This window comes from Vanellus vanellus (assembly GCF_965231255.1).
Source record: "Vanellus vanellus genome assembly, chromosome: Z".
Lineage (NCBI taxonomy): Eukaryota > Metazoa > Chordata > Aves > Charadriiformes > Charadriidae > Vanellus > Vanellus vanellus.
The window spans coordinates 49,823,630-49,844,530 of record NC_138908.1 but is presented as its reverse complement, the minus strand read 5'-3'; the positions used below and the strand labels follow the sequence as shown (position 1 = coordinate 49,844,530).

General features: G+C 37.5%; 1 protein-coding gene across 1 annotated transcript in view; it reads right to left on the bottom strand.

Annotated features, from left to right (window-relative positions):
- Positions 1–20,901, bottom strand: part of PCSK5 (proprotein convertase subtilisin/kexin type 5) — a gene marked incomplete at its 5' end in the record, with an annotated part of 199,614 nt that overhangs the window by 54,183 nt on the left and 124,530 nt on the right. The window contains 2 exons of the mRNA XM_082497728.1: positions 5,360–5,460; positions 16,546–16,758. Coding sequence (XP_082353854.1) covers positions 5,360–5,460; positions 16,546–16,758 — 314 coding nt within the window. The remainder of the gene's footprint in view (positions 1–5,359; positions 5,461–16,545; positions 16,759–20,901) is intronic.

Below are 20,901 nucleotides of genomic sequence, written 5' to 3'. Positions count from 1 at the left end.
AAACCTTAGTTCAGTTGCCAGTTTAAGAACCAGTTGTGATTGTGCATGTGGGGAAGCCTTATCTTAGGTTAATGCAGGCAGTTATGATTAGTGTGGTACCCAGGCTATTGATTTGACCTATCTGCCAAGTCCAATGGTACTGATCACTTTTACTATAGTTGAGCTACAACACTGCAAGAAATCTCAAAAGAAAGACTGCGGGGAGACTGCAATCCAGCAAACCTGCTCCTCTTCCACCTTCCTCATTTTCCCCTTGCTGCAAGAACACAGACAGGGACAAGCAGATGGGGTCCCTGCTCTTAAGGTGAACAGGCAGTGGCACCCCTAAGAGCAACTTCAGAGATCAATCCTAAGCAGCCTCTAAAAGCTGAGGCTGGGGAACACTTGGAGAACCAAGAAACTACAGGGGATAGAGCTTCCAAACTCTGAAAACTCTCAACTGAGGACATGCCAACTGAGATTTTTGAAAAGCTTATAAAAGTAAAAGGCATTGCCCTGGCACCAGAACTATGATTACCCACTTGTTCTATTTCTAGCTGTTGCTCCAAAGCGCAGACACAGTAAAACTCAATGAAAAAGTTACAAATTATCACAGCTGAATATATATATATATATTTTTTTTTTTTTTTTTTTTAACCTAGACTTACTTTCAGAAATGCCTGGACGGAATTTTCTTAAAAACATTTTAAAGCAAGTTACATGGAAAATTTCAGACTGAATGATTATTCTTTGGCAAAATCACATGTAACTGAAAACAGGACCTTAAAATGGGAAACACTGGGCAACCTATATTCAGGAAAGTACTTCCAAGTCAATCTCAATATAATAACTGAAATTGCATAAGTGGCGCAGGTGGTTGAAGCTCAAGAGAAACATATGTTCTAAATTAAAAATTTATCTATGTTTACGTTTTTCAAATAATTCACCATCAAAAGCATTATTTTAAAACTACTCCAAAAATGCAAATATTCACAAAAAGATTTCTAACTCACAGTCTAGCACTCTCTTTTATAATAGGCAGTCAGCCAATGACACAAAGACCTAGCTAAAGCTGATGGACTTAAATGATAACCTCTCCTTCTCTTACACTGGAAGCCTACAAATAGAGGTCATTTGACAGGACTTTCACAGTTCACCTCAACTGTTTCATCAACTTTAGCCTCCTTATGAACAAGCAAACCCCTCATAACTTACATACAACAGAAATATGCTCTCTGTATCCAAAACTGCTCCTTGCCAGGCAGTACACTGCTTTTCTCAGCTTTGTAAGAAAATCAACCAATATGGGAAGTACTGCAAGTATCTGATCAGTTTTCAGAAATCCAAAGTATCTTCTTCTGACAATCCTGACCCCTTGCAATGTGGACTCCATTTTCCTTTCATCTCAGAGATTGCACTTTTTTGTACTGCCTTTTAGAAGAATGCTGTGCATTGTCATTTTTCTGAATGGATTGCTGGTATCAGAATTTACCAAAATTCTTTATCTCTTTCCAGTGCTACCTTGTTCTAGCCTTGGTTTCATGTAACCAAAGACAAACGAAGTATCTAGTTCTTCTGAAGAGAATCGTGGAAGAAAACAGACTCTTTCCAAAGCTATACTACTGAGTATAACACACAGAAGAAACACAGCAGAGGAATACTTCCATTTCAGGTGCTACTTCTTACTCATGTGACTCCAGTTTACATATCATTGGTTCGAAAACATGCATTGGCTTACTGATACTGGAGCATGCAGTTCACTTGGGGATGTATAATGTATTCTTCCATCAGCAACAAGATTTATTTTTTTTAAATTTGGCTTCTCCAAAGGAACATGGCACAATGCCTACTAGAACAAACATGGGCATACTGTCCCTCCCGAATCTGATTTACCCAAATCTCAATTTCAAACCTTTCATTAATGAGAAAGGGTATTTCTGGTATCAACATTAGATGGTACTATGCAATGCAAGTAATTCATTTTTAGTAAGAACATTGCTGCCTCTGCTGACTAAGTTGATTATACTTTGTATGCATAATTGTTGGTTTACAATTAGCAAAAGTCAACTTTATATAATGACTAAGAATACACAAGCAAGCATTTATTCATAGAGCATGTACAGGATACTAGACACACTGGGAACCATCAGATAAAACAATTAACTACCTGAATACCATAAGAAAATCATAGAATATGAAGACTAAGAGATGTCTTTTTTGTGTGACAGTTGTATATCTACATCTCTGCATGATGCCTTCAGGGATTCCAAACAGTCTGAAACTCAGCTACATTTCTTTGGTTCCTGAAGGAAAACAAGCCACTTGATACTCAAATACCAGACCAAAAATAAAAAAAGATGCACTCACATTATTTGAAATTGGGGTAAAAAGCAGACTACAAATCCAAAAACAATTTGTTGCCAGGATTTCAGGAGCAGATCCCAGTTGAAAAAACCAACTAAGTGGAAGATTCAAATCAGTAGACAGGTAAGATGTCCTCCATCAGCTATTTGCCAATCCTACCATATGGGGCTTATCAAAGAATGAAACTGGCAGGTTGGAGTGGAAATCTGCCTTACTTATTTTCCATTGGTTTAATGTACCTTTGCGTGTCAGTTGAAGAAACCTCTTGGCTGTTCTAAGTCGTATGCAGGCCAGACTAGTGCTCTGTTCACCTCCTGATGTCTCCCAGGAACAGAACTTGGCTACTAGGGAAAACCGACCTCATAAGCTCAAAACCCTCCCACGGTATAATTTGTTGCGTTTTCCAGCACGAAGTGGAATGAAACTATACATTATTACAGACATATTCAAGAAGTGTTCAGGACTAAATGCTCCAATTTTCAAGCAGCTTGTTGTATGAAGGGCATAATTAACTTTCCAAAACCCCTTTCCAACTAGTCTTTTTTAAAAATCTCATATAAACACTAGTGATATTAGAACAGGCGCTAATATGGAATGTAAGGGAGAATCTATGTAAATTCAAACTCTGTTTGAATGCAAACTAGTTCCAGTAAGCCCTTACACTAAGCCACAATATCTTGTGTCCTTTATATACCTCATATTATAAAAGTATTGGAGAAAATACTTAGGAAGCCTTCAAAACTGTTTTTTTGCATATTTTAATTCCCAGCATCTATTTAGGATCACCTAAATTGGCAGGTATCACAGGCGAAACAAGGTGAATTTTGAAATCAGACAAAAAAATAAGAATTACCATTCAGAAACTGCTTAAAATAATCTGAACAGATTTCATACATACAAATCCCAGACAATAAAATAGAATATATTATGATATGATCTCCTTGTAATATTAAAGACCTTACTTCATAATCTATTAATTCACAAGACCAAAGGTTTCTCCAACCCTAGGACTGGATTAATGTATGCAAAAAAAAACAGCATGGGAAACTGGAAATATTTCTCTCTCTAGTTTCCTTTGTGTTTTCTCTTTTTTTTTTTCTTTTATCTTTCATGGCTGTGTTCAGAAAATTGATTGTAAGTACACATAGCAGAGAAAAGTTAGTGAAAGGAATACAAATTAATAAAACACATTTATGATATTGTTAATATAATTCCATTGGATCTATTCAAATACACAATCTAAGATTTGGAAATACGTAAGAATCCTCCACATACTGAAACTGAATAGAATCTGAAAAGAGGCAAAATCAATACATTTTGACCCTGAATCTCTTCTTAGCACTATGCAACAGAGTACTACAAATACACAAAAGTGACTAGGATCTTTAGTCAGTGGCACATTTTGCCTCCATCATCGCATGCGAAGTTTTAGTATGGTCTTGTCTTTGTTCCCATCATAGCAACTATTAATTTGGAAAAAAAAATACTAGTCCATAGGTATTATCATGGATTTCCCATTGGTATAGTCATCAAAGTTCCCAGAGAAAGAAGGCTGTGTAAAGTGTAAGCTTCTCAGTGCATTTTAAGATGTCACAATCAGCAATAGCTTGGTCGTAGGTATTATGTGCTATAACTCCTTGAACCTTTCGATCACAACAATCATTTGTTAAAAAATGAACACAAAATATCATATAAAATACAAACTATAAATTACAAGGAACAATTACAAGGAACATCCTTTCATCAAGAAATGATTACAAAACCTTTCTACTGAATGAAATTTACGCACATGCAATTTTATCTGCATGTGGAGATTGTTTAGAATGAATTTAAGGATTTTAAAACTGAAATTAAGAAAAGAATAAAAAGATTTTTTTAAAGAATAGCACTATATTAACTTTTCAAAATACCTGTGTTTTTAACGACTGCATTAAGAAAATCTAAATATAACGATACAAGCGCTGCACTACTTAAGATTATGTCACCTCTTCAATTACTAAATCTTATTCTCATGACTATAACTCAACAGCAAAAAAGTATTCTGTGTTGAATATTGGCCCACGGCTTCTTCAAAAAAGCAGCATTAATGTTGGAAACATAATTCTACTGCTATGAATGGCATACAATTTGAAATTAGTATTGTGTGCAAATTTTTTACTTCCTTCAAAAGGAACTGGCTGCCCCTAAAGGAAACTGGTTTTCTTCAGAATTTAATAGAATCAATCTCCTAGCACTTGATTTCAAGCAGGATTTGGGGTGGAGCATTCCACCTTAGACTTGCAAATACCACCCAACACAGTGCAATGTAATGCAAAATGTTTTGAAATACAGATTTACCTGATAAATCTCCAGTATTTCTGCTGCTCCATAAAGTACATTAAAGAGATATATTAGACACAAAGAACAAAATCCTGCAGTTGAGGAAACACTTGTAAGACAAAATTTTCTGAGCTAAAGGTAAAAGGACTATGGAGCTACACTATCCATGGTTTTTACAGATAAGGAACTTAACACATTAGAAAATACAGACTTGTGTGAGCATGCAGAAGTTGAGAATTTTTATTTTTCATACTATATTAATTTCTGTTCATGGTAGCCTAACACCATCCCAAAACTTTCTTCAACGTTCAAAGAACAGACACTGCCAGGAGGACTCTGATGAACACAAGAGGCAACCTACAGTAGCCTGCAGAGTACAGCAGATCTGGGCAGCGCTGTGAGGGTGCTCTAAGACGTCATGAGTATACCGTACATAATTTAGTGGAAACTACCTGTGCTCAACACCGTTTCGAGTTATTTCAATACAGAGTGGTCTGTTGGCATTTCCACGGTGTCAGCTTTCCTGCCTGTGAGATAAGCTCGAAGATCTTTCCTGCCCTTGGGAGGGTACAGAGAATCACCACAACAAAGTTTCCAAAGCACTTTGAGATCCCTGGATAAAGGTGCTGGATGAGTGAGAAAGATCTTTCTGTATGCTTAATTTTTTTTTTTTTTCAGAGTATAACTCAGATCTTACTTTGCTTCCAGTGCCAGTGCAATGATGCCTGCAGCCATAGGTGCAGAGGCTGAGGTTCCAGTATGGCTGTCTGTGCAACGCTGTCTCAGGTCTGTGGTGATCTGGAAGAAATTGAATGTGTGAAATTTAGAACACAGCTTCAGAAATCAGAACAGGTTTTTATTTGCTCAAATGAGTCGCACGTATGTGGGGGTATTTCCTTCTTTCATTGCAAGGAAAGGAAAATAATGGTGTCTGAATACATGATGTTAGATGTTCTGAGCTTGAAGTCACTTGTGAACTTGTGGAAGTGTTCTCTGTATTGCACCGAAAGTGTAAGTTAGTTTCCATTTTTTTCATGGCATGATCAACAAAAAGACGTAAATTAGAAAAACATGCAGAGGGTTTTAAAACTGCAGTTAGAACTCTGCCTTTCTATTTGCATTTACAGAGCACTTTCCATTCAAGAATCTCAAAGTGCTTTACAAACAAGAATTAACTAAATCTTACAGTACTCCCTATATACAGACTGGCTATGCCCATTTTAGAGACTATAAAAGAGGTATGGAGGGGTTAATTAGGTTGCCTGAAGTCACACTGGAATTATGTGACACAATAGAATACAGTTGGGCTAACATTAAGTACCGTGTTTAATCCTTCCTTCATGCTTTATGCAATAATTCACATGAAATTAAGCAACAATTCACTGGAAAAACCTGATGTAATCACAAATTTGGCCCAGACATCACCAACCAATTAGTTATTTGCAGCTTTAAATTGTTATGTATTGCTTAATTATATGCTGCCACATATCTTTATATGTAATCTAAGTGGATGTATAAACTATAATGTGCAATACCAACTAGAGGCACAGTCTTCTACTTAGTGTTAGGATATACATATATCACACACAAAAATGTCTTTATTCTAAATTTTGCTTCTTTCACGCAATGTTAATCTAAAGTGATTCTAACCTATACTCTTCTTCCTGAAGACATGATTCCCAGGAAGAGCAAGGCAGTAGAGACAAGACATCACTAATAACTAGCAGAAGCTCAAGCAAAACCAACGTGGACTTGAGAACAGTCACTAGCAGGCAGCAGCATGGAAACCTCCATGAAGGTGTCAGAGTGATTAACCTGTGACACCAAATCTTATTTTCAGTGTTTCAGCAGATCGCTGAGATTCAGTCAGTATGAGACATAAAATATCTGCCTGAGGGGCAGAGAAGAAGTTGCTTGCACAGCTTCTTACCTAAATATACAGAATTATTGTGTCTCCTTTTCCTCTAATTCACTAGTATGATACTTAATTTGCAACACGGATATGCACAAAGATGGGAGGAGAGGATCAGAAGATCGAAAAATCACAAAAAAGCACAGGGCATGTAAAAATGCCTGTCCTGCTTTGAAACTGGAAGATATGCAAAATATGATCTCCAAAAGCAGCCACGTGCCATCTGGGCAGAATACAGGCAATTGCATGTAGGAGGTACAGGTTTCACACATTCACATTAGCCATATTCAGTGGTATATGTATTACATAATTTGTATAAACCTGCTGAAAGTTCTCCAAACATGTAAGCGTACACAAGCTAACACAAAAGACTTCTAACAGAGAAGGAGCTAACAGCACCCAGGAAATAATTGTTGAAAGTAAGTAGTGAGCAAGTGAAATAAAACGGAAGCTTCTACAAGTTGAAAAAGATAGATTAAAGCACTTATAATGTCATATCCTTAAATTAGTGAGGTTACCAAAGGCCAGATTTCTTGAATAATGAAGTCTAGAAAGACTCTTTTTCCCCCCTATTATTTAATATTCTTTGTCAATACGTACCTTGTTAAATAATTTCTTTTATTGTCATCAGTTGAACCCCATAAATAAAATGTTAATATAATTTCTTTATCTCTTTCCTTCTCTCTTATTGACTGTGTATTAATTTAGACAATGAAAATTAGTTGTGTTGGAAAAACCCTTACGCGTGTAAATTCCATAAATGCCCTAACACTGCATTGCCTATATGTGCAGATGCAAGTAGTGATTTTGCAGGTGGGATTAACATGTCCAAGGACTACAGGATGACATGCACCCAAGTAGAGAAATACAAGGCGCAGGTATCCCATTTGGAAAAACACTGCTCAGTGCTGTGGTAAGAAGTAGAAGGCCAGGAGAAAGAGACTAATACATGCTTGTCTCTGTTGTAGCCTGGTTCCTTGTCCCCTGCAAAGAAGTGGTGCAGCGGGTGCTTTCCTCAGGGGACCAACGGGTAGCAAAGCCTACAGGAGCTCAGGCAGGGAGAAGTGCCCTCAGAGCAGCTTTTCCTTAAGAGGCAGCCTCTCAATACAGTGAAAAGCACGCTGCATTGTGCTATCTGTGTTTCTCATCCTCTGGAAGAACATGTTTCCAGAGCGTTTTTATTGTCCTGTAGCTACGGATATCAAGCACAATAAAACATGAAACCTCTTTATTTGGCAACGTCGTCTCTCACGTTCTAAGCGGATGTTGTGGCAGCAGTTTGAACTACAGACCTTTATCTTTCTCTTTCACTCAGCAAATATTTCAACAGAAAATGTGTAGGGAAAGCTTCCTAAGTGGAAATCCCATTTGAGCTATTTCAAAGCAAAGCTACTGACAGGAGCTGAGATATTTAGGTGTAAATTACCTCCAAGATCTGAGGCATGTTTTTCAGCGCTATGAATTCTCTGTCAGAGAGGTGTCACCTCTAGCCTGAGAAAAAAAGAGTACAGGACCACCAACAGGCAAGCAAGTTTCAAGAAGAAAAATGGAGCCCCAAATTCCTGAACCACATGAGGGCAACATCATTAATCACAATAAAAGGATGTGGTATTCGACAGCACCATGAAGCTGTCATTAGTGTCTATTAGCTGTCATTCTTATCAATAGGGTGGGGAGAAGGAGAAATTTTTTAATCTTTTGTTGAGTACAACATGTTTGTATGGTTCAATTACCTTTGTAAGAACTGCTGATCTGTGAAAGTGCTCATCAGACTAGCCAAGAGAAGTCCACGCAATATTTCTAGGGCCATGTGTTATATCCACGTCTAAATCTTTTGAATCAACTAGATTTGACTGAAGACAGTGACAATGTTTCTGGTACTGGCCTAGTTGAATCAACATGAAATTAGCAACCTAGGACAGACAGGCTGATGAAAGGCAGACAAAAATGATATGAATCACCACAATGGACTGTAATACCTGCCATAAGAAGAAGTCCAACAGCTTTCAGAAAACCCACACATTTATTAAAGAAAAAACTCTAGACACGCTGTACTAGTTTCAGAGAAGCAACTTGCTCTGAAGAATTCAGGACATGCCATTGCTGTACAGTCATTATTAAGACTGCATCATCAATCTTTCTATAGTTTTATTGATTGGGAGGTTAATGGCTAGGGTCAAAAATGGGATCTCCCTTAGCAGAGAGCATGCTCACTCTTCCTCTCACAAGCCCCTGCATTTCTTGCTATTTCATGTTTCATGATTTGAGCTTTCTGAACTGTCTGAACCATTTTTTACATTGTGCTACAGTTCTTCAAGATATGTTGATTTCTGTGAACCTGAGTCCCTAGAAGTAACAAGGGGTTAACAAAAATCTACTGTTCCTTCTCACATCTTTTGTGTAACTATATCTACCCAAAATTGAAGGTGCCATGTTTTGTGTACCTTGATACCCTGAAAAAGTTTCTGAACAAGCCCAGGTTTTTGTTTGTGTTTTAAGAACTGGCAGGAGATGTGGGTTTTGGGTTTCTTTTTTCTTTTTCTTAAAGTTCTTCTTGGAGCAGGAGCTAGTCAGCAGGGCAGAAATATATCTTAGAAAAGAAAGAAACTCAGCAGACCAATTAGCATTTTTTAGAAAACAAAGAAATAGGTGGAACATTAAGTAGAGAGGTTATTTTCAGAAGATAAGTCATGTAATAGGTTTATAAATTATATCTGTGAGGGACTTTCATATGTAAATTCCTTAGTGCTTTAAGAAATAATTTGAAAAAGGAATTGAAAGAAAATGTGACTTATTTGTGCAATAGTTTGATAAATGAAAGGCCCATATAGAGAATTATATTAGGTGGTGCTTAACCTATCCTTGCTGCCTAGTCTGGAGTGGGGAAGCTATTTTCCAACTTTGTGCTATAGTATTCAAAATAGCAGAGAAGAGAATAATAGGAAAAAAAAACCTTGACAACTGTATATTATTAGCCAATGCTTCTGCACTCACTGTGTTATGAGAGATAACCTCTATAAAGAGGTATATTTTTATGGTCTTTACCTACTGTTGATTTGCCTTTGTCCCAGAGTTTGAGTTTCTATGCCTACACTTATACTGGCACTTTGCAGCTGCTCTTGAAAACACCTAAAATAATTCTAGTTCTTTTCTCTAAGAGTCTATGTAGAAAACACACATCCAGCTGCATCTGTGAAATGTCCGTATGCTTTGGGCATGTTAATACATCCAAAGGTTGGAAACTCAGTCCACAATGTTTACTGCAATAAAATTTGGTACAGCATCAAGTCAAGCACGCTTGGAGTACCTTCCCTGAGCAACAAGGAGCTCATGCAAGATGGTAACATCAGCATGTGTTTAACTGCAATTGTTAGCTCAAAAAAATTCAGGCCAGAATTTGCTTCCATTTACTTTACTTCAAAGGCAGTTAAAAGAGCTCTATATGGAAAACAGAGATATGTAGATGAAATTATGTCCTTAAGCTATCATTGTCCAAGACTGAAAAAAACCTCCAGACTAGAAAACCTTCTAAAATTATGTTACATCCTATATTTGTATCAAGCACTGATAAAAATGGGTAGTAATGAAAAGAGAAATAAAAGTCTTTTGTGTAGTTATAAAAGAGTTAGTTCTTCTATTAGTCCATATTGAAACCAAAACATTTTTGTAAGAATTTTTATTCCACACAATGAGAGCTTAACATTGGGTTACTGTTTGTTCATCTACCTTATAATACGTTCTGCCCACATTGGATAGAAAAACAGAAAAGGAAAAGAAAGATATTAAACTGAAGAACTGGAAGGAAAAATATGAAGGAACTGTGGAACATGACACTATAAAGTTGTAACCATTCACTGTCCCTTAACCATGGATAGGTATTCTGTACATTGCAGAATCTCATGTGATATTGGAGTTTGTTCTGATTTACATGAAAAAAAAAAGAGTTAATTTGATTTTGATTGTAAATCCCACGCCAGGTCACTTCTTCCTGATTTACTACAGTAGTATTTCTCTTTCCTATTTTGAACATTGGAGTGTCACTCCAACAAACCAAATCACCATATGCCTTGATAAAATATTGTTACTCTTTTCATGTTATGGCATGAAGTTGAGCCTTTCAGAGCTAATTTGGATATTGCATATACATTTATATGCATCATAGACTTTGGAGAATTTAAATTTAACAATAATCTTTCTATTATTCTTCTATTGTTATTTTTCCCTTTAAACTTACTGCAAGCTCTAAGCTTTTTGTGGAAAGATATGAAGACAATCTCTGACTCAAAAGGAGCAGCAGTTGAAACAAAAATGTGAGATATCATGCAGTGAAAAGGATGTGTGGATGAAAACAAATACACATCTTTATTCTAGACTCTTAGCACTTCGTAGCAATTCAAAACCTTTGTCTTCAGAATTTTCAGGTCTGTCTTTGGTTCAGTTGTTGTTTACAAGACATCTTTATAAGGTAAATGAGGTTTGATAGGTCTTTAGGAGGATTGGACTTTAGTAGACTAGCTGGAGAGGAAAACAGCGATACTATCATTATTGCCTTCAAAATCAGGCTAGAAGCAAGACAGTAAAACAGGTGAGTACCATATCCCCATCTTCATGCGTGTGCATGTTGAAAGGAATGCTTAATACTCAGCTGGCTTCACAATTTCTTGTCATTTCTCACCAGGCTATAGCATAACGGGTTGTGATCAGCGGCACAGAGTCTAGTTGGAGGCCTGTAACCAGTGGTGTCCCCCAGGGGTCAATACTTGGTCCAATTTTGTTTAATATATTCATTAATGACCTGGATGAGGGGACAGAGTGTATCCTGAACAAGTTCGCTGATGATACCAAACTGGGTGGGGTGGCTGACACCCCAGAGGGCCGTGCTGCCATCCAGCGTGACCTGGACAGGCTGGAGAGCTGGGCAGAGAAGAACCTAATGAGGTTCAACAAAAGCAAGTGCAAGGTCCTGCACCTGGGGAGGAAGAATGCAAAGCACCAGTATAGGTTAGGGGCGGACCTGCTGGGAAGTAGCTCGGAGACAGTAAATTATCCATGAGCCAGCAATGTGCCCTTGTTGCCAAAAAGGCCAATGGAATCCTGGGCTGCATAGGGAAGAGTGTGGCCAGTAGGTCGAGGGAGGTCATTCTCCCCCTCTACTCTGCACTGGTGAGGCCACAACTGGAATACTGTGTCCAGTTTTGGGCTACCCAGTTCAAGAGGGACAGGGAACTGCTGGAGCGAGTCCAGCAAAGGGCAACTAAGACGATTGAGGGCTTGGAGCATCTGCCTTATGGGGAAAGGCTGAGAGAGCTGGGACTCTTTAGCCTGGAGAAGAGAAGGCTGAGGGGAAACCTTATTAATGCTTACAAGTATCTAAAGAGTGGGCTGAAGGAGGGTGGAGCCAGGCTCTTTTCAAAGGTTCCCAGTGACAGGAAGAGCGGTAATGGGCACAAGTTAGAACACAGGAAGTTCCGTTCAAATACACGGAAACACTTCTTTACGGTGAGGGTGACAGAGCACTGGCACAGGCTGCCCAGGGAGGTTGTGGAGTCCCCTTCTCTGGCGATTTCCAAGACCCGCCTGGATGCAGTCCTGAGTAATGTGCTCTAGGCAATCCTGCTTTAGCAGGGGAGTTGGACTAGATGATCTCTAGAGGTCCCTTCCAACTCTGAAAATTCCGTGATTCCGTGATTCCATGATAACAGAAGCACGTAGCTTATGGGGATAACTGGTTTACACACAACACAAACAGAAAACTATTGACTGTGCAGCATCTGCTGCACACCGTTCTGCTTTGTCACTGAAGGTGTCTGGAGGAGGAACAGGCTTGCCTGTTTAAATGCCAAGTACCAGTAGTAAACCAGCCTCAGATAGGTTACGTGTTTCAGAAGTCAATGGATAATATGGTGTAGGGAAAAGAGCCTTGGAGGGAATGTTTATGGCTTGATAGTTAAGCAGTTGAGATCAGTGAGTCTTACGGCACACACAACATCAAATTTGCTTCGCAGAAGAGTAGTCAAGGGAAAATTATGTTTTGGTAAACAAAGGATCAACAGACTTCAGTTAATACTTATGGCTACTCTGTATGTGTGTGCTTTTAACATTCACCATGCAAAATGATGCACTCTTTGTAGGAATAATCCAAAATTGGCATACACAACTGGATTGCTCCCAAAATAATGGAGGATCTGATTAGTAAAAGCAATCAGTGCTTACAGAATTGGTGGATTTCAATTAAAGGCTGTTTTTACATATCTCTGATAGACTGCAGAGATCTGCAATGGAGACTCCACATTAAGGACATTTTTAAAGAGGCATCTCTTTAAAACTTTTCAATAATGTTTATGCAAAACCTCTTCATTATTTCTCTAATTATGGGATAATGTATTTTCATTCTATATGTAATAATTAATCTCTCCTTTGTAAAGTATGCCTTTTGAAAACCTTACCATAAAACTGCAAGTTTTATTCACAGTGCATAAATTCTAGAAGTGGTGGGTACTATACTTCAGTAAACTAAAAAATGATCTATTCTCATGGTTTATAAGAAAGTCCTTAACAATAAAGGTGAGGTCAACTCCAGGTGTTTTTGATGCTAGCATAAGTCATAAGGGAATGACAGAAATAAGCAATGGTCTTGTATTGAAATAGTAATTCCGTAAAAGTAGGAAGTCCATGCTAATTAATAAGAATGGAAGACAATCATTAAAACTACAGCTATTAAAAATCAGAGGAATGCACAAAGATCAAATCAGCTAAGTAGAAAACTATAAATAAGGACTGGGAAACAGTTTTACTAAATTTTTAAAAAATGAGCAAGGATATACTGGTCAACAAAACAAGTATTGACAGGTACAAGAAGTAATAAATACATAAATTTAAGTGAATAAAAGACAAAGCACATAGCAATGACTAAAAATTAGAAGATAGAAGGTGCATAGAGGTGGTAAGGAAAGACAAATGTCAAATGGTGAAGCCTACAGGAACAGAATAAATTTTACGGATGTTTTATTTTCCAATATATCAGAAGCAAAAGAACTGCCAAACTGATATTGTTTTAATTGTCCAGAAATAATAGAATAGTTAATAGCAGTGTATAGTAAATGGCTATTTCACTTGATGTTCCTTTTTGGAAAAAAAATCTAAAGGAAGTTTTTAGAGCATCCAAAGATGATAAATCATCTTTCTATTTATAGCTATTTTAAATTGCAAGTTTAAATCAGAAAGTTTGGAAGCACCAAAGACTTTTACAAGAGCTGGAAAGGGAACATGTTAGACTGTACTGTTGATTTTAGCAAGTCTTTGAACACTGGAGAAGTTCCAGAAGACCAAAAGAAAACCCGCACAGTGTCAATGTTTTGAAAGGGTGAGCAGTACTGCCCTAGCAATTTCATTTATTTGCCAAGTTTTTATCTAGTGTAAAACAACTGATACAGGATTTAAACTAATTTAACTAGTAGTATATTTAATGGTGGATAACATAAGCTGCTGGAAATGAGAGCTTGCCAAAGTGCTGCAGTATTTTTTTTCTGGCCACCACTTTGCTTGAAAGTAGCATAGTCAGGATTCTACAAGACATATAATGTGATACTGCACATTAAAAAATTTGAAAAATTATTTAAATTTAAGATATTAATAATATACACAATACATAATACATAGATTTCAAGTGGGATAATTACAAGGTCTCAAAATGTAAGCATATATAAGAAATGAGATATATACTTAGCAGCAGAGAAATGATATATATATATATGCTTATAGCACATACAAGAAATGAGCCTTGTTTCTAATCAGGCCTTGTACAACTTGGTTCTTGGCCTTAGTATGACCTAAGCCTTTTATCAAAGATCTGGAAGAAAACGCCAGCACCCTCTGATGAATGTTGCGCTTGGAGAAACTTTGGAGAAAGAGAAAGTGATGATGAGGGCTGGTCTGGACTGATTACTACACCAGTACAGTCAGTGGTACTTGGTGCAATAAAGAGACCGTAATTCCCCTCATATCTGTCCTCGGTACACCAACTCTGAAAAAGAGAAGCAGCGGCTTTTTGAAAGCGGGTTGTGCGGCACACAACAATGAACACATTACATGACAGAGAAGCTAACAAGGCTCAGTCAGGCTTAATGTATACAGAGCAGGGAACTGAGCTGGCACTCACAGATGCACTTTTTCCTCTGCATTTGGCACTAATACTGCTACTTACTCCCTGACTAGTGTGTCCAGTTTCGGTGCTCAAAGATCGTAAAAGTTTAACTGATCAGGCTACATGGGAGGAGAGATAGACATCAGACCACTAGAGTGCTCTTCGTACTAGCAATAACATCTGTGACACAACCAAATGCCTAGAAATTGAAGCTAGAGGAGCTCAGAGAGCAATCAAGAGAAATTTTTTAATGGCAATGGTTAATTAAAACCACTTGCCCTAAATTTACATGGATTTTCTGTCACTGGAAACTTTGAAAGCAACATTGATTGTATTCATAAAAATTGTCGAGTTGACAACTGCTGGGTTTGAAGGACTCAAGGAAGTCCTACAGACTTGGCTAAGGAAGAGGTCAGTCTGGGGAACCACAATTGCCTCTGCTCACCTTAGATTGTATTAGTCTCACTTAACCATGAAGAAGTTAGTGAAGGTCTTTTAAAGGACAGTAGAGGGAATTTAATCACAGAAGTGAGGACTCCTAGGAGACGGAGTAATTTCTTTTCTTTATTATTATTTATCAGGGAGAACAAGAAACATGCCAGGAAGAGAGATAAGGTTTCAGTGGAGAGAAGCAAGTTAAGAACAGAAAAATTACTGGAACGAAGAAGTACCTCAGAGCAAGTTTAAAACAAAAATTAGATCATCTGTAAATAAGGAAGAATCCAAGAAGGGATGGCCAGCATCCCAGAATCCTGAAAGACAAAGCAGACAGTATTGAAAAAACATAGCTCAACAATTTTTAACTCCTCACTGACACCGAGAGGTATCTGCTAAGGATGAGAAAGAACGTAATGTCAGATGGGTGCTTAAGAAAACATCTGGGGAAAAAAAAAATATCTAAATCTCTAAATTTTCTGATTAGGAAGAAATTAAGATATGTAAATTATACACTAGAATAAAAAAGCAGGGAAAAGGACACTATTAGCAAACCTGATTAATCCTAGTACAAGGGTTTAAAAAGTTAAAAGAAGTAGTATATTGAATATTGGAAAGTATATTGAATGCACTCAGTTTGAAAAAGCAGATAGAGCATACAAATACTAAGGGTATCAATAGATTACCATACAGAATTAAAACAATTTTTCGGTTTCCAGCTGAGATGAGAACATAATGGAAAATGGATGCTGGCTGTTTAGAAATGAGATGAGGAACAACACAGGAAAGATGAGCACTGAGCATAATCATGCTTACGATATATCAGCTAGTTGGAGATATATCAGCTAGCTGGAATAGGCAGCAATATGAGTAATAATTGAACATCACTGAATGCAAAAGAGGAATGATGCTGGATGAAAATAAAATCTGAGAAAATAGAGAGGTACATAAGAAAACTGCTAACATCATGTGTGTGAAATATGAAAATTATTGATAACTGGTTTAAAAACAAAAGAAGGATATGTTCTCAGGCCTACTGATGGGCTAGAAGATACTGGTAATGAAAGAAATCTGTTCCAGTGGCAGTGGCAATAGGATCTTTGAAAGCATCACTCAGAGATGTCAGCAACTAGGTGAGTGGAAAAATCTGCTATGAATCGTGTATACCTGCACTGCATTAGTCTGCCACATGCAGGGATACTCATGCTGGTTTCAAAGAGCAGTATAGTGACTCCAACTGAGTAACACACTGGGGCTAAATGAACTTGCTCACATATTTTTTTCTAAAATAGCCCATTAATTAGTATAAATGAGCTCTCTTTCTCTAGCTGCCCCCAAAGTCACTAGGCAAAACACAAACCCATATACATAAAAAAAAATTTAAAACACATACTATTTTCCTGTCATAGGATTCCCCACTGCTGTACGTTGTAGCTAGTGTGGATGCACATTCTTCCAGATACCATGGCTTCTTCCCACTTTCAGCTGTGCTGCTTATGGAGATAGTGTAGATGCTATTGGTGTAGCCGTCACAGGAGCAGTGGTCTCGACTTCTTCCACCATTTCCAGATGCCCAAACAAAGACTGAACCTAAGCCTCTTCGACCCTGTTTGGAAACAGCACAAAAGATTAGATTAATAATTCTTCTTTTCCCCCTCACCTGCTTAACAAACAAGTCTTTTCCCCCAAAAAGACATCTGATGAGAGAAAGACAACAAATGAAACTAGCTCACTCAGAAGAATCTGAAACGAAAACAGGATTTACCAGAGTTCAGAATCAGATATCAGAAAAATTCAGAAAATGAATGGTATGAACACAGCTTTAGAAACAACTTTTATACAGTGTCTGTTTGTTGCTCTGCATCTATGCTATCCAGCTGTACCAAGAAAGAAGTGTTGAAGACTGAGAAGAAGCATTAAAACATCATACTGGGTTGGAAAAAGAAAACAAATACCATACTTGAAACAAAACCCTTTGTAATACACGATACCTTTCATTTATTAGGGCACTCTCAGCTGTTTCTTCTTGGGTTGCACTAGGTATGGTTTGGGCAGCAGTATACACTGTGAACCAGAGCATCTTTGTTTCACAGACACTATAAATCACAGAATCACAGAATACCTGAGGTGGGAAGGAACCTCAGGTCATCTAGTCTAGCCCATCCTGTCCATTATGAATGCTAAACACACAAAATAATGTAAACAAAAATGGACCAACTGATTCCTATAAATCCATCCTAATGAAACACTAAAGCATTACTTCATCATGATACTTTAAATATATGACTATTTGGGCTAATTACTCACACATATTCATAATTTCAAATGAGGACTTAAAATAGGTACATGCACCTTGACTTTTGCTTAATATACCAAAGTTATACAATATCAAAATGAATCAAAACATTTTTGGTAGTGATAGTACTCTTAAATAGGCATTGATATGAAAATTGAAGATGGTCAGTAACCTGTATTGCTGACATATGGGAATTGAGAATTACTGATATATGGGTAATTGGGCTTTTCCTTATTTATATTTACATATTTCATGCCAGTGAATGAAATTCAGATTCATGCAACTGTATGATCTACATTAATTATCAGCACTCACTATGTGGAAGCACTTTACCGTTCAGATAGAAAGGTTTAACAGAGGACTGAGCTTATCTTTGATAAAGCTAAATTGTGTCACCTTTTCTTACATGACATTCTCTCAAAGCATAGGACATCCCTCTCAGTTAAAATTATGCTAACAGTCTCATTTATACTTCATTTACTTGCAACTCATCATGTAGTATCTATCTGGTTTTTGGGCTGGCCCACCCCTGTGTATGATAAATTAATGTTATAAGGCATAAAACACCACTTTCTGTGCGTGAATTAATTGCTTGGCCACGGGGGAGTTTGTTTGTTTCTTCAGGGTTTTTTCTAAACAGAGTGCAACTGTGTACCACAAAAAACCATAAAGACAGCTGTTGGACATCTGCCAGGTCAACCTCAAACAATTAGCAATTCAAAGATTCATTTAATCCTGGTACTCAGAGGGGTTTCGCTAGGGCTTTTTGTGCTCAGCATAACTGTAAGACAAAAACCCCTCACAGTTCACAATCCAGGCTTGAGTTCTCAAACACTTATGAATTTCATTTTATGAATTTAATAAAAGTGTACTACCTGGAGAGACTCTTATCTCCAGCAAAATAAGTTAAATATCAAATTCTCCTGGCTAGTGTTTACATAAGGTTATGTCTCTAAAATGCGACTTCTCATTAAAAAAACATTTCAAGCAGAGAAAAAAATCCCAGGGTGCCAAGTTAAATGTATTATGAAATCCACATTCTCCAGACAAGATCAGTCTGACCAGCCGGGAAGTGTAACTATTTCAACTTTTTTCCCTTCCTTTAGTTGATCTTAGCTACTACACTAACAAAAAGATGCAAAATAGTGACATTTTTTGTTGTTTTGAAAACATTTATGAAGCATTAACAGCTCTTCCTCTCCCCATTATGAATTCTCCCCAAATCAAAACCCCCTTTCCATTTGGGGTTCTTGTTCTGCCTGCTTTTTACAGCCAGAAAGGTCTGATTCAGAGCCTCCCAAAGCCAGTAGGATGTGTTTTGCAACTTCACAGGTCTGGAACAGGTTTATGAACCACTTCTCTTTTGTTCTATGATCTGGTCATGTCCCTTTGCATATCTTTACTTCTTACCCTCCATTCTCGAAACATCTGATGAGACAGACGAAAGATAAATGGAAACATGAATGGAAAGATTAGTTCAAGCATATTCACCAATTTATTATCCTAGCAGATCAGGGAGACAGAAATTAGGGCCCTCTGTCTGTTTGTGGGGAATGGGATAGAGGATTACGCTAAAGATATGCTGGTTCTCGACTTTTTGATGTGCTCCTTCTTGATCTTTACTGGTTTTGTTTTGGTTTCATCCCATCATCTCTTGCAATTAGGTCATGCTTCCCAGCAGTATCCTTTTATTTGCCTTTATCTTCTGTCTCCTCAATGGTCATTTTTGGCTTGTCCATCAATTCTGACATCTGTTTCAGAGTCATGTACACATTTCTATCTGGTCCTATATTGCCCTTAAAAAACAATTTCTCTCTCCTACATACATCCCCCCACCCCCCACCCCAATGTTAATATATGCATGGATAGGTAGAATACAGAGAAAAAAAGCATATCATACAGACACACTTCTACCTCCAGAATACGTCAAAATATTCCATCAAAGCCTTCCCACTCATACAATGAAAAACTTTCCACAGCAGGGTAGGACTGGACTTTGTGTGAATTTTGCAGGAGTTACTCTTGAATGATTAGCTTCTCTACACAGAGAATGTGTCTATATTTCTTTAGATGCATACTTATGCTGCTGTACTAATAATGAAATATGAGCTGCAAAAACAGATACGTGAATACATTTTTGGGCACAAAATGTAGTCCCGATTAAAACACACCAATGGATGTCAGAAATTCTGCAATGCAGTATTAAAAAATAATAAACACTAATTTAGATTTCAATAGTAACGACAGAGCATTTGCAACCAAATTTACGTTTCCTTGCTGTTTTTTGTACACAACTAATAAGAAATATTTCTTCAAAACTGATGTCTCCTGCAAATATATAAAGTATCAACATCTCTGTTATTGCAATAAAAAAATAAGTACCAGGTGCACAGACTAATGGAAAAGAGTATTTTCTAATACATACAAAGAAAGAATTCCCATTCCTCTATCATATTGCAATACTGCACATTTAACAATTCCACATTTCACAGAAAACAGCACTACCTTCGGTCCAGAAAACATGCTAAAGACCTTGTTCTTAGAAGCTATCTGGCAAAGCAAATGGCGGCCTTAAAAAAAAAAAATAAAGCAAGCAAACCCCCAAACTAAATTCAACCTGACTAAAATAACGTGTCAAGTAAATAAGTTCTGGCTTACATTTACTGCCTATTGTTAAACTACCATTTGGTTTCCTCTTTCTCCCTGTTTCCAAACACCGTGCTTTAATTCAATAGACCCAGTCATGCTCAGGAAATTATAAACTTGCTAGTAACTATACCAAACAAGTAATTAGAGCAACAGTATCAGCTGTCCTACTGTATGTGAATGCCATTCCCAACTGGTCTCCTTTAAATACATAAAGTTAAATAACATTTGGACCGTGTTACAAAGTTAAGATAAACACACGTGCAAGGCACTCCGTAGCTTTTACTGTTTGTCTAAATCTATCATCTGTCATCTGCCAGATGCCCAAGGGTGTCAAGATGAAAAGTCAAGCCTTGAGCTGCCAAAGAAGCCATGTGTCATTTATTACTCAAAAGCAAAGGTGCATTTACAAACCATATGGGTACAACTTGAGCAAAGCTAAACTATAGCAGAGGCATAGACCATTGTGGAATGGGTGCTCAGCAAAGTGCGCTCAGTGCTTGTCCCACGATGTTAAAAATGCATTACCTCTCCTTCCTGTTCTTTCTGCTCTTCCATTTGCAATGATAGCTACGGACTCCCTCTTACAAACCCTGCAAGGTGCCCATAACTGCATTTGTGCTTGTCAGTGCACACGTCAGACCATTATGATATGTTCTTACGTTCTGTCTACTGTCTTGAATTGCATAAAATGTCAGATAATTAAAAAAAAATAATCAAGTGTTCCAGTACGGAAAAGAAAAAGTCTTTCACTGACAACTAAGACTTGCTATTGACCTAGTCACAGTCCAATTTTCTAGCACATTT